The 13,227-nt window shown below is 52.6% G+C and overlaps 1 protein-coding gene across 6 annotated transcripts in view; it reads right to left on the bottom strand.

Annotated features, from left to right (window-relative positions):
- Positions 1-151: 151 nt before the first annotated feature.
- SLC7A1 (solute carrier family 7 member 1) overlaps positions 152-13,227 on the bottom strand; it is a 94,392-nt gene continuing 81,316 nt past the window's right edge. For all 6 annotated transcript variants that reach the window (XM_049867180.1, XM_049867181.1, XM_049867183.1 and 3 more), the window contains 5 exons: positions 11,886-11,988; positions 9,077-9,294; positions 8,719-8,885; positions 7,855-7,963; positions 152-5,492 (listed from right to left, as the gene is read on the bottom strand). In XM_049867180.1, the coding sequence (XP_049723137.1) occupies positions 5,389-5,492; positions 7,855-7,963; positions 8,719-8,885; positions 9,077-9,294; positions 11,886-11,988 (701 nt within the window). In that variant the 3' untranslated portion in view covers positions 152-5,388. The remainder of the gene's footprint in view (positions 5,493-7,854; positions 7,964-8,718; positions 8,886-9,076; positions 9,295-11,885; positions 11,989-13,227) is intronic.

Genomic DNA, 13,227 nt, shown 5'->3' on the forward strand with positions numbered 1-13,227 from the left:
CTGCAAACGGAAAAACCTGAACGCAATTAATGAGAATGCTGACACACTGTGAAAAATGTAACTAAACGTCACTGAACAACTTGTACAGAAATTGTCAAATGGGAACCGAATTTGCTGCATAAACTTCCATCGAAAACACAATAATATATATATATTTTTTTAATTACAGCCTAGGAAAGCCTATGGGGCAGTTCTACTCTGTCACATGGGCTCACTGAGTAGGAATCGACTTGACGGCACTCAAAAAGAAAGCAGGGTCCCCAGCTGAGCACCGTCAGAATTCTTGAGGTTACACTGCACGCTGGAGAAGCAGGATAAAGCAACAGACATAATTTATTAGAATTTGGAGAAGCATGAGATAATGTACCACAAAAGAGTTTGGCTTTACAACACAGAGGCCGGCCAGAAGTTGTCCATTTGTACAGCGTTGTCACGTGAAGGGTACACGAGGAGCGTTTCACATTGTCTTAAAGGCGGCAGACCACACCTAAACTTGTCCTTAAATGATGAAATGGAAACAGGAGGGACCTGCAGAGACCAACCTGATTTGCACTTAGCATCAGAATCTAAACCTAGTATCACAACTACGAGAAACTATTAGAAAAATAGAACACCAAATGAGCAAAATATTATACAATTTACATAATAAAAAAAACCTCATAATGGCTCCATGTTCAGTAGAAGAAAAGCTGAAAGGAGAAACCACAACTATTATAGGTTTGATAATAAACCAACCCTCGTTAGTTACCTTCACCCTTTGTGTTCCTCAAAACTATCGAAGCTGAAAGGCACAACTTAAGCAGAAAACTTTCAGTTCAAAGATATATATGCATATATGTGTATAAATACGTATATACACACATACGTACAAAATATGTATATACACACATATTATATATACATACATATATATATGTAAAACTTCTCAAATGGGAAAATAAGTCCCAAACTTAAACGTCTGTCATCAAAGAAACACAGTCATATACCTTGTTAATAAATTAACAAAGTCTGGCTGCCTCTTCCCCACCCTGCTTCCCGATCCCACTGGACAAGCTAATCCCCTGAGAAAATCAGTTTGGACATCTCTTGAACCACGGCCATGGTCTCCCACGGGCTTTGCAGCTGGTAGTTCCACACATGGGTATTGGGTGACCAGGGAGGGCTCTGTGACGGCTGCACCCTGAAACTCTCAGCTGATCTGTTCCCTCCTGGAGAGGCCACTGGCACTCAGCGAAGCAATGGGCACAGAAAGATGCTGAGTCATAGCGACGGACAGGAGAAGGTTGGTTGACCTTTTTAAAGACCCATTAGGCACCCTAATTACGATGACAAATCTGGAGTGTAGTTTCCTGCACCACTGGATCAATAAAGCACTTCATTACCAAACAAGTGACAAGTCTGACAAAAATGTACGTCCTGCTCTCCCATGGAGCCCTCGCATAGAGCACTCTCCTTACGATGGCAGACACCTGCATTTTAAATTATACAAAACAATTACATAGAACATACATGTAGTTCCAGCTCAAGTTTAACTGTGACAGTTCCACACACAGATGTCACATGGCCTGTGCTCAGCGATGTCACCCCCCTAGGGGCTTAGGGAGACCCTCAGAGCCGACATACACCCAGGGACATCTCTCGGCTCATCCAGAACACACCTGGTTGCTGGGGCCCTGTCTTGGTATGGATGATTCTTGGATGCCAACAGAACTGCTAGCTGTTATTAAAAAGAAACTGAGTGCCTGTGTCAAAGCCGGGCATCGGAATCGGAAAGGACAGCCCTGGTGCAGAGTAATGCCCACACTGCGGGAACCTCACCTGATTTACCGCAGGGACCCACCTCCTGCCCTTTACACATAGCTTTGTCTTGGGTTTCACCCAGCACTTCGCTCAGGCCACACTCTGGGGGCCTGTACACACCAGCCTGTTCAGAAGGTCTGCTTGGTGGCGGCGGTGGAGGGGGAAGCCCACTGTGGTGCAGAAAATTTGGTAGAGCCTGCATGTCCACCATCTCCACACCCCCTGCATAAAGTGCTAGTCACCTCACCCTGGTGTGGACACTGGCTGAGCTGCTGGGGCAGAGGGGAGTTTTGCCAGCAGAGCCTTGATCACAAAGAGGCCAGCAAGAAGCCCACCCCACCATGTGGGCCCAGTGCCCGCTACATCCTGCTGGTCACTCTGGACACGGGGCGCCCCCCACCAGCCGTGCCACTGCTCAGCGTCAGTACAGGAGGCCAGGGGGCTGCCCGGAAGCAGTTGGAAACCTGGCGGCCTAACAGGGATCAAAGGCTCAATGGAAAGGGAGGTTCGTGGCAGGAACAAAACAACGTCGGGGCACAGCTGAGCAATTCTGGCCACGGTGTGAATTCAGCAGCCTCCCTGAAATGGCCTAGGAAAGATGAGCTTGTGCCCCCAACTCCTGGTTTGGTCAAACAAATCCTACGCACCCAAAGCATCAGCTGAAGCGGGGTGCAGAGACTGGGGTCCCCTCCCTGGGCTGTGTCCCTGGAGACCCCCTCTATCCATCTCTTCCAGAGATGCCCTGAGCCTGCGCTTTGGGGTCTGTTTTTTAATGAGCGTGGGCCCTGCTGGGTCATGAAAACATGTAGGGTTGGGAGTTACGGTGAGACAGGGAGGAGGCCCACTCATCCCAAATGGGTCTTTCCTACATGGGTCTTTGGGGTTGGTGCTCAGATAAAAGCTGAGGCAGTATTCCCTAAGGATATGTCTCTATACAGAAGGAAGTCCTGACTGTAAGAAAGGAGTGGCTGAGCCATGAAACCAAGTTACATTCCTGTTGCAGAGGGCGGATTAGGGATGTGGGACCCTCAGCTTTTTCTGCCTCTGTGTGTGTGTGTGTATGTGTGTATGCATGTGTGAGAATGTTTACCTCTGGCAAGTGAGGGATGTATAAGCAAAAATCTATTATAATTTTAAGGCCTAACCCAAACACCATTCCTTATGTCACTGCCTTTATATACAAGAGAAAAGCCCTGGCAACTGTACAAAACCCCTCTTACTAATAAGCAGCCCAGCAACCACGAGAACCACTTTTGTCAGGTCAACTTGGGTGTCCCATTCTAAAGTGAAGGCCCCTGCCTCCACGGGAGGGGCAGGCAGCTTCCATTCCTACTGAGTCTGTGGGTACTTCCGTCTAGAACTTTAAGGCTTCGGGGTGAAGAAAGGAGGAGAGACCCACACTTGTCCCAGTACTCTCAGGTGAGACATTTTAAGGGAAAACACACCCTTTGTCAAATGTCAGCTGTCAAACATACATTCTGTTGAGTAATGTCTTGAACTGAAATTTCAGCCAGAAAGTTAAAAAAAAGAAAAAAGAAAACTATTCTCTCCCCACCCACCTTTCCTGGATACCCTCCCTCCTCCAGGTTCTCTTCGCCCACGTTAGAAAGGTAACAGAAGAAAACAGCAAATAGCTCACAGGTCCCAGGAAAACAGGAGACAACCAAAACCCAACAAAATAAGTTAATATTTATCAAAATATTTTACAGCACCAATCTACAGAAATCTAAATACCTTTCTTTGGAAATCCAAGCTTTGGGCTCTTAAGATACTCTCTGTGAACATTCGGCGAATGGGATTTAGTGGCTGGAAGGAGGCTGCCCCCAGCCCTCTCTGAGAGGAACCCTCCCGCCCTCCCTCCACTGCGCTTCCAGAAGGCTCACTCGGCCTTTTGGCCACTTCTCTCCAACGGCCTTCTGGGGCAGAGAGAGAGAGAGGAAGAAAAGTGCCATCAATTTATCAGGCTTCTTTCTACCAGATTCGTGTCAGAGGTCAGCTGGGAGAAAATGACAAACAACCTGGAAAGTAGCATTTACGTTTTCCACATTTTCTAAACTGCTGACCATTCTCACTTCCCACCGACATGAAGGGCCCATCCTGTCGCCTTAATCACACTCTACATGGAATTGAGGCTCAGTCCACAGTTTTGTGTCCTCTGGCTTCAGTCTATGAGGAGTGTGTGCAATGGTGTCTGTCCTCAACCGTGTGCCCTGCCCACCTAGAAAGGGGGGCAGGATGGACTGCAGTCCGAGTGCAAGTGCCCAGGCAGCTGGTCAGGTGGGTGTTCCGCCTCGCGGAGCATGAGGGCTATACCAGAGCCAACATCTCATCAGCATACATCAGCATGTAGCATGTGGACCACAAAGCCACTGGAAGTACATCAACACAACCCCAGCCACCTGCTCTGCAGGACAAGCCCTGAACGACGTGCCCATGTTATGGACAACTGTATGGCCATTGTCCCTAATGTTAAGCCCCGACTTAATCTGGTGGAGTGATTCACAGCAACTCATAAGAGAACTCAATTTGATGCTAGGTAGAAAGGGGCCAGGCAGATGGCCAACACCTGCGTCAAGAACCTTACAAGACCCAAAAGACTGACCACAGGCATTGGCGGATGAGACTTAGGTGAATGGCAAAGACCTGCAAGAAACGCAGTTCTAAGGTCTGTCAGTGTGAGGCCAGTCCTACAAATAGTCTCTTGTTCCAGTTACTCAGGACATAGCCACGGTGAGACTCCAGAATAGCTGGGCCGTTAGGGAATGGAGCAGAAGGCCCCTGTGCACACACAGGCGTGTCAGGGGGTCGTACACAAGAATGGAGCAAGCACTGAGCTCCCACTGACAGCCACCCTACGCCTTGTCCAGACTGACCACCACTCCCGACACTGCTCAGTGCCCCAGGTGCCCCCAGACGTCGTGCAGGGCCTGTCACAGTGTCAAAACAAAGCCCCTTCTGGGAAGGGGGAACTAACAGGTGGGGGTCACCATCCCAGACACAGGCCTTCAAACGCCCCATCGGGCAGTCACTACGTGGCTGGAGCAGCAGCAGGAAGCGTGGCCTGGTCTGTCCTTGTGAAGCTAAAGGTGGCAGTTTGGCTGTGAGGGCACAGGCTGTTTTGGGTACCCATCTTGCATCTCAGGCCGGCTCACTGGGGCTGAGTAGGGAGATGGCCATTGGAAGTCTGCAGTATGCACGTTTGTTTTCAATATCAGATGTAGGTCCTGAGAAGAGGTCTGAATTCTCAAGGTCACTGGGAGGAGGTGGCCCCCTCCTTGCACTGAGCTGGCAAGGAGAGAAGAGGAGTGGAGCGGCCTTCTTTTTGCAGAGGGAGGTGAGGAGACACGGCGAGCCAGCCACAGGCGGGTGGCCCGGCCAGGGAGCTGCCCGGCCGTGACCGGGCCTTGTGGGCCTGGGCGGGGAGCACGTGCTGTGGGCTGAGGCTGCAGTTCAAGTAATTGCACTCTAGGCTGTGCTGGGGGCTCTTTGTAGGGGGTGTTTCCTGTTCCATTGGCAGAGACAGGAAGGCATAACCCAGACCTCCGCAGGGTCCTGAGGGCTGCCGCCTCCTGGGCCGGAGCTGCCCCGTCACTTGCAATGGTCCAGGTTGCCGTCGGGAGTCCTCGCCTGGCCCGTAGCCAGGGATGCCTCCTCACTGTGCCAGAGGCCGTAGCCGAAGTAGATGGCAAAGCCTGGGGGAGAGAAGGAGGAGAGAGGCCAGGCGTGAGCAGGGCGAAGCTGGGGCCACTCCGGGGATGGCCCGGGCTGTGGGCTCAGGAAAGGCAGCCCCTGCTGGCCCTGGGCCTGAACGACAGCACATGGCCCTCACGGGCTCACCTTCCGTATTTGGAAAAACCACCAGACCCAAAAACCAGTTGCCACCGAGTCAACTCTGTATCAGAGTAGAACTGTGCTCCATAAGGTTTTCATGGCTGTGACCTTTTGGAAGAATACCTGGCCTTTCTTCTAAGGCTCCTCTGGGTAGGTCTGAATCTTCAACCTTTAGGTTAGCAGCTGAGTGCTTAACTGTGTATGTCACCCAGCGACCCTCTTCAAATGGGGCCAGCAAAGCTGCATAGCTCATTATCTGACGGCCCCTCTGTGTGGCGTCTCTAAGCAGAGATATCAGCTAGGCTGGAGGCCTAGTGCCCTCCTGGTCCGTCCCTAAGCTCACCCCACTCAGCACCTATTAGGATCGGCGGGGTGTGGAAGGGGACAGGGCAAGTATCAGGAAACAGCACCGGTTCCCCATCCAGGCAGGATTCTAGCGGGACTAAAGGTCCTCCACAGCCTCCCGGTTTCATCCATACAGCTCCTGTCACCCCCACCTGACTCTACAGATGTGACGACCAGACCACAGAAGGCACTTACATTGCCCGAGGAACTTATCCACATGAAAATGCACAGACCCAAACTTGTAACAGCCTCGCAGGGGCGACAGCGCAGGCTTACAGAGGCTGTGCATTTGGAGCTGGCACAGGGAGGCAGGCCTTAAGGGAAAGCACTGCGCAATCAAGGCCAAGGGCTCATGCCCTTGATCATCCTCCGCCCTGACCAGGGGGCCCTCCTGGTTTCAAGAACGTGGCAGAGAAAGCCAGGCCCAGGCCACCTTCCTGCTACGCCCACTTCCTCACCCGCAGGCTCAGTGGGAGAGGCCAGAGAGTGGGGGTCCCTTGCTAGGGCTGGAGAGAAGGGGGCAGCAAAGAGCTACCTGGGGAGAAAGCCCTCAAAGTCCAGGCCTGGAAAGCCAGGGCTGTGGCCAACACCTGCCCTCCCAGCACTGCCCCGGGGGCCAACGGGCTCAGCAGGGAAAAGGTCCTTAAGTGACTGGCTCTCAGCAGTGACACAAAGGGCCAAAGGTCAAGGCCAGCCCTGGGGCACCAGGATCTGGACTCAGAGACTCTTAGCTTCTGTCTCACCAGCCTATCAGGTCAGCAGCCCAGAGAGGGCTGACATGGTCAATCCCTGAGAGGGCCAGCTCTGCTGGGCTCTGGGTCCTCTGCAGCCTTGATGGCCCCGTCTGGGGGCAGTGGCCAATGGAAGGCCAGCAGTCTGGGACCCGAGAGGGAAGAGCTCAGCCACCACCAAATCACCCCCTCAGCTTCATCAGCAGTCTCTGGGTAGCACAAATGGTTAACATGCTAGACCGCAAACGGAAAGGCTGGTGGTTCAAGTCCACCCAGCGTGCCTCGGAAGAAAGGCCTGGTGATCTACTTCTGAAAAATCAGCCACTGAAACCTTATAGAGCACAGTTTGACTGTGACACACATGGGGTCGTCCTGAGTCAGAGCCAGCTCGACGGCACCTGGTTTGGTTTTTGGTTTTGCTTCATCAGCACCTCACCGCCCTTCTACAGAGAGATCCCATCACCAGGTGGAGAGCTCAGGGGAACTCAGGGTTGTCCGGCAGCCCCACAGCCTCTCACAGCCCCGCCGATGCCCAGAAGGCCAGTCCTTCCCATTTGATGCGAAACTAACCGGTTCCTTGTTGACAGCATACTCATCATCTCGTTCTTATTAACAACAAGCTCTTGTCTCATGAGATCAGGCAAGAGGCTGCTAAAATGAACAGTATCATAGAAAGGAGCCCTTGGGTTAACACGCTCAGTTGCTAAGCAAACAGATGAAGGTTTGAGTCCACCAAGAGGTGCCTCAGAAGAAAGGCCTGATGATGTGCTTCCAAAAAATCTGCCACTGAAGACACCACGGAGCACAGTTCCACTGACACACATGGGGTGCCGTGAGCTGGAGTACACTCGGTAGCAAGGGAGGGGGACCTGCAACCTTCCAGGAGGTCATTATTGTTTAGAGGAGGCTGCTGACTTGTCTGCGCTCTGCTGTGCAGCCTGAAACGAGGGCAGGCTCTGTGGCATTAGCCGTCCGGCTAAGGAGCATGGACCACGAACCCACAGACAGCACAGGCTCAGGAAGAGGCCTGCAGGTGGGCCCTGCCACAGAGAGAGGAGAGGCCCCGCCACAGAGAGAGGAGAGGCCCCTGGGAGCAGACCCTGGTGGGACAGAGTACAGACGTGCACAGCCTCTCGTACCGACTCACCTATCAACATCCACACTGCGAAGCGCACCCACGTGCCTTGGTCCAGCTGCATCATGAGATACACGTTGACGAAGATGCTGAGGATGGGGAGCACTGGCAGGAAGGGCACCTGCCAAGAGACCCAGCAGCGTCATGTTGCAGAGAAGGGGGAGAACACGAGATGGCGCCGGGCTAGGCGTTTTAGCAAAACGACCAAGAGATTTACAACGACTGCCAGGAAGCATGGGGAAGGGGCAGTGAGCACCAATCCCTACTCCACAGGCTCCAATACACACACCTCGTTCCCCGACACACACCCCTCTCCCCAACATACACACCTCACTCCTCAACACACAGCCTGCTCCCCAGTACACACACCTTGCACCCTAACACACGCACCTCACACCCCAAAACACACCCCACCACCCAACACACACCTCACTCCCCAATACACACACCCAATACCCCAACACTCACACTCCAACACACACACGCCTCTCCCCAACACACACTCCATGCCACCTCAACACACACACCCGCAACCCAACACACGGAGAGTGTAATGATGTATTACTACATAACTCAAGCATCCCAAGCCCCCGGGGCACCTGGGCAGGCCTTCCCGACGAGCTCCTGGGGACGAGGTACACTGCAGTGCCTGAGGCCGAGGGATGGGGGTGGCTTTCCCTCTAAGAGTCTGGCCACCTTCTTTGAGTGCCAGATCTCTTTCTCCACAGGTGCAGTCTGTGCCTCTGGCGCCCCTGCCCCACGCTCCCCCTCTAGCTCCAGGTCTGGCCACCCCCAGCAGGGGACAGCTCCCAGCAGGAACCCAGACCCCGCTGCTTTACAAAGATGTTCCCGACCTGCCCTTAGGCAGGCGCTCACCTTAAACGAGAGCTTGGTCTTGCTCTCAGGCTGCCTCCAGATGATGACAGTGACCACCAAGCAGAGGAGAACAGCCCCCGCCAGCAGGAAGATGGCCCACATCTCGCTGGCTGCCAGAGCCTCTTTGGCAAGCACAGCCAAGAGGCAAAAGGCGATGATGAGAATTGCTGAGACAGAGAGAGAGAAGGTGTGACCCAACCATTTCTCACATGCCCACAGATACGCTCACTCTCCCCACACGTGGAGAAAGAGGCTCCGCTTCTGCAGGCATTGAACACAATCAGGAGGCTGATGCCACAGCCCAAGCAATGCCAGAAGCAAGACCCCAAACACCTTACAGGAAAAGGTAGGCTCTTACCTACGAGGCTGGCTGAAATGTTCACAATTAGCCCAGAGATTTTGGAAGGCTCCATGTTTTTTGGCGACAGTATGCTTTTCAAAGAAAACGTCTCCGCTTCTGGTAAGAAGCCCATCTGGGAATCACTGGTGCTCACCAATTCATTCTGATCGACTTGATCTAACTCGTCTGTGGTTCTGGCCATCTGGTAGACTACATTGGGTTGCTCTGGCTGATACCTGTAAAGAAATGTCTGACATGACCACTGTAATCCACCCTAACTGCTGTCGCTAGGTTCAGTCGGGTCAATTCTGACCCTCAGCAACCCTATGTAACAGAGCAGAACTGCCCCATAAAGTTTTCTAGGATATAAGCCTTACAGGAGCCCTGAAGGCGTAATGGTTAGAGCACTCGGCTGCAAACCAAAAAGTCAGCAGTTTGAACTCAAGATTAACAGCCTTGGAAACCCTGTGGGGCAGTTCTACTCTGTCCTACTACAAGCCAGAATGGACTCGATGGTAATGGGTTTGGTTTTTAATCTTTACAGGAGCAACTCTCCAGGTCTTCTCTCTTGTGGAGTCGTTGGATGGATTCGAACTGCCAACTTTTTAGTTAGCAGTCAAGTGCTTAACCACTGTGCCACCAGAGATCCTTATGCTCTAATTAGCAGGAGGAAATGCACCAACTCAAGTTTTCAGAAAGCCTTCAAAGGTGCCCCAGACATGAGGCATAAAATGGGAGGGAGGTGATCAGAAACGGTGTACCCCTGGCAAAGCTGAGACAGGGAAGGAGGAAAGACGTGGGTTCTCGCCTTCGGCCTCAGTTAACACACTCCCAGGAATCTCTGTTTTAGGGAAACATGACCTCCACTCTGAACTGGCCCCAAAAATGTCCTGAGACTTTTTCTATTGCTTTGTGAAGTAGCACCAGCCCTCCCATGCTTAAGGTATTAAGACACCTCCAACAGAAATACAGCTGTGGGGAGCTAAAAATCAGGACAGAAATAGAAAGCAGTAACATTAGGGTCCTACTGGGTGCAGAGAGCCAGAGACATCTGTCTGCAGACTGACGGGTTGGAGAATTCTGTTTGTGTGACTTAATTGGATCGATGTATTCGAAGACTCCAAGTGTTTGAAAGAAATGATGCTCCGGAGCTGGTGCAGGTCCTAGCCCGTGGGTGGCCCTGGTTTCCGAGACACAAGCCACCTGCGAGGGACGCGTTCGTTTGAAATGAGGCTCCTTATCTCCCGGCTCCAAACAAGCAGAGCCCAAATCTATCCCGCCAGCTCTGACAAACAGCGCTTTAGGAATGCTCTTGCATGTGATCACTTCTCAGGTGGGCGCCGGGATATTTAACCATTCTCGCACCACTTTCCTCGTGTGGCACATCACCACTTGGTCAGTGACGACAGGGATGGAAATTCATGGAGGATTTTAACTTTGAGCCCCTGAAAAGGAGTAAAAACCAAAGGGGCTGGGGAATCAAACCCGCTGCTGTCGAGTTGATTCCGACTCACAGTGACCCTACAGGACAGAGGAGAACTGCCCCACAGGATTTCCTAGGCTGTAATCTTTACTGGAGCAGACGGCTACCATTTTTCTCCTGCAGTGCAGCTGGGGGGTTCGAACTGCCGACCCTTCAGAGAGCAGCCAAGCGCTTAGCCGCTGTGCCACCAGGGCTCCTCAAAAAGCAGTAAAGTTTCAGCAAACTAGTTACAGTGGCATCTACAGGGCCACTAACTGAGGCTGAGCCCAGGTCTTACAGAAACTCGCTGTTGGCCACCTTAGAAGCACAGCCACTGGCCTGGCAGGTATAAACTCCTAAAACAAACAGGAGGGAGGCTCTTCCCAGCTGCCCAACACTGAACCTCCGGAAGCATACGCTGTCGTGAGGAACGCGGCCTGGGGCTCAGCAATCACAGCCCTGGCCCCCCAGGGACGAGGGGGCGCTGGAGCCCAGGCATGTGCTTTGGGAGAGGGCCCTGGGGCAGCTGAGAACACCAGGCTGCAAGCTTAGGGCCGGAGCCACTTCACCGTGGCTGTCCAAGGCACCTCTGGGTGTACTTGAGCCTCCCAGCTTTTGGTTAGCAGCTGAGCGTGTTAACCATTTGCACCACACAGGTGCAATATGATACTCTTTTTGATAAACGCTTCATTTTAACAGCCTCTTGCCTGAAATGGTTATCTCATGAGGCAAGAGCGTCATGTTGGTAAGAACAGGAATAAAATGGCCAGAAGCGGGAAGGCGTGAGTGTCCACCTCAGCCCTCACTGCCACCCAATAGGCCTCACTCCTCCGGCCACAGAGAAATGAAGCCGCACAAAGAAGCAGCACAGGCCTCGGATTTTCCCCTGATTCCCCCAGGGCCACTCCCCGCCTCCTGTCTCCCAGGAACCTGGACCAAGTTGCCATCATTACCTTTGTTACTGTTGCTGGGTGCTATCGAAGTCGATTCCAACTCATAGCGACCCCCATACGGCAGAGTAGAACTGCCGGGTAGGTTCAAGCCACCAACCTTTCGGTTAGCAGTCAAGCGCTTAACCGCTGAGGAAAGCCCTGATCCCAGCATCCAGGCCCAAAAGATGGACTGAGAGCCTGTCTCCCAACATTCTCCCAACATCAGGTCAAAAAATGAGAGCACATGGTGGAGGGAGGTAGGGTCGCCCTCAGACTTTACCCTCTCCTCAGAAATTCCCAAGGGCTCTACCACTGACTCAAAGTAATGCCTTAGAAATCATTAATCTGAAGAGTTAAAGCACGAGCTTTCGTGCAGGGGAGGGCCAGAGTGTGTCTGTAGCTCTGTCATGGAACCCTGAAAATCCATACATACCGTAAAACCAGCACACAGGCAGCCACCAAAGAGTAGGCCAGGAGAGTCCCAATGGACATGAGGTCCACCAAGTCCTTCAGGTCAAACAGGAAGGCCATCACAGCTGGAGAGGAGACAGACATAAGGATCTGAGGAGGGCCCCCTCCACAGCTAACAACCAGAACCACCACCCACAAATGACCCAGGGCACTTGAGGTACGCTGGTTACATCTCATGCATAGCCCTCAACAACTAACACCTATACAGAAAGCACTTTCATCAACATAACCTTTTTCGATCTTCACGGCAACTGTGAGTCATCGCTTCACTACAGACACAGAAACTAGTTCAGGCAGGTCAGAAGACTTACCCAAGGTCACACAGCTAGTAAGAGGAAGAGGCAGGATCTGAACTAGGTTCTTGTGACTTTAGGTCCAATGTGTCTTCCTCTACACCATGCTAACTCACAGACCATCATGGGCATCCATCCATCCATCCACCCCCACCCATCATCATCCATCCATCTGTCCGTCCATCCATCCCTTCACCCATCCACCTACATCCACCCATCATCTTCCATCCACCCATCCATCCATCTGTATCCATCTATATCCACTCATCATCTTCCATCTATCCACCCACCCACCCATCCGTCTACATCCACCCATCATCTTCCATCTATCCACCCACCCACCCATCCATCTACATCCACCCATCATCTTCCATCTATCCACCCACCCACCCATCCATCTACATCCACCCATCATCTTCCATCCATCCACCCACCCACCCATCTACATCCACCCACCCACCCATCCATCTACATCTACCCATCATCTTCCATCCATCCACCCACCCACCCATCCATCTACATCCACCCATCATCTTCCACCCATCCACCCACCCACCCATCCATCTACATCCACCCATCATCTTCCATCTATCCACCCACCCACCCATCTACATCCACCCATCATCTTCCACCCATCCACCCACCCACCCATCCATCTACATCCACCCATCATCTTCCATCCATCCACATCCACCCGTCATCTTCCATCCACCCACCCACCCACCCATCTACATCCACCCGTCATCTTCCATCCATCCACCGACCCACCCATCTACATCCACCCGTCATCTTCCATCCATCCACCCACCCACCCATCCATCTACATCCACCCGTCATCTTCCATCCATCCGCCCACCCACCCATCCGTGTACATCCACCCATCATCTTCCACCCATCTAACCACCCACCCATCCATCTACATCCACCCGTCATCTTCCATCTATCCGCCCACCCACCCCTCCATCTACATCCACCCGTCATCTTCCATCTATCTACCCACCCACCCACCCA

Source organism: Elephas maximus, chromosome 23 (genome assembly GCF_024166365.1).
Source record: "Elephas maximus indicus isolate mEleMax1 chromosome 23, mEleMax1 primary haplotype, whole genome shotgun sequence".
Classification (NCBI taxonomy): Eukaryota; Metazoa; Chordata; class Mammalia; order Proboscidea; family Elephantidae; genus Elephas; species Elephas maximus.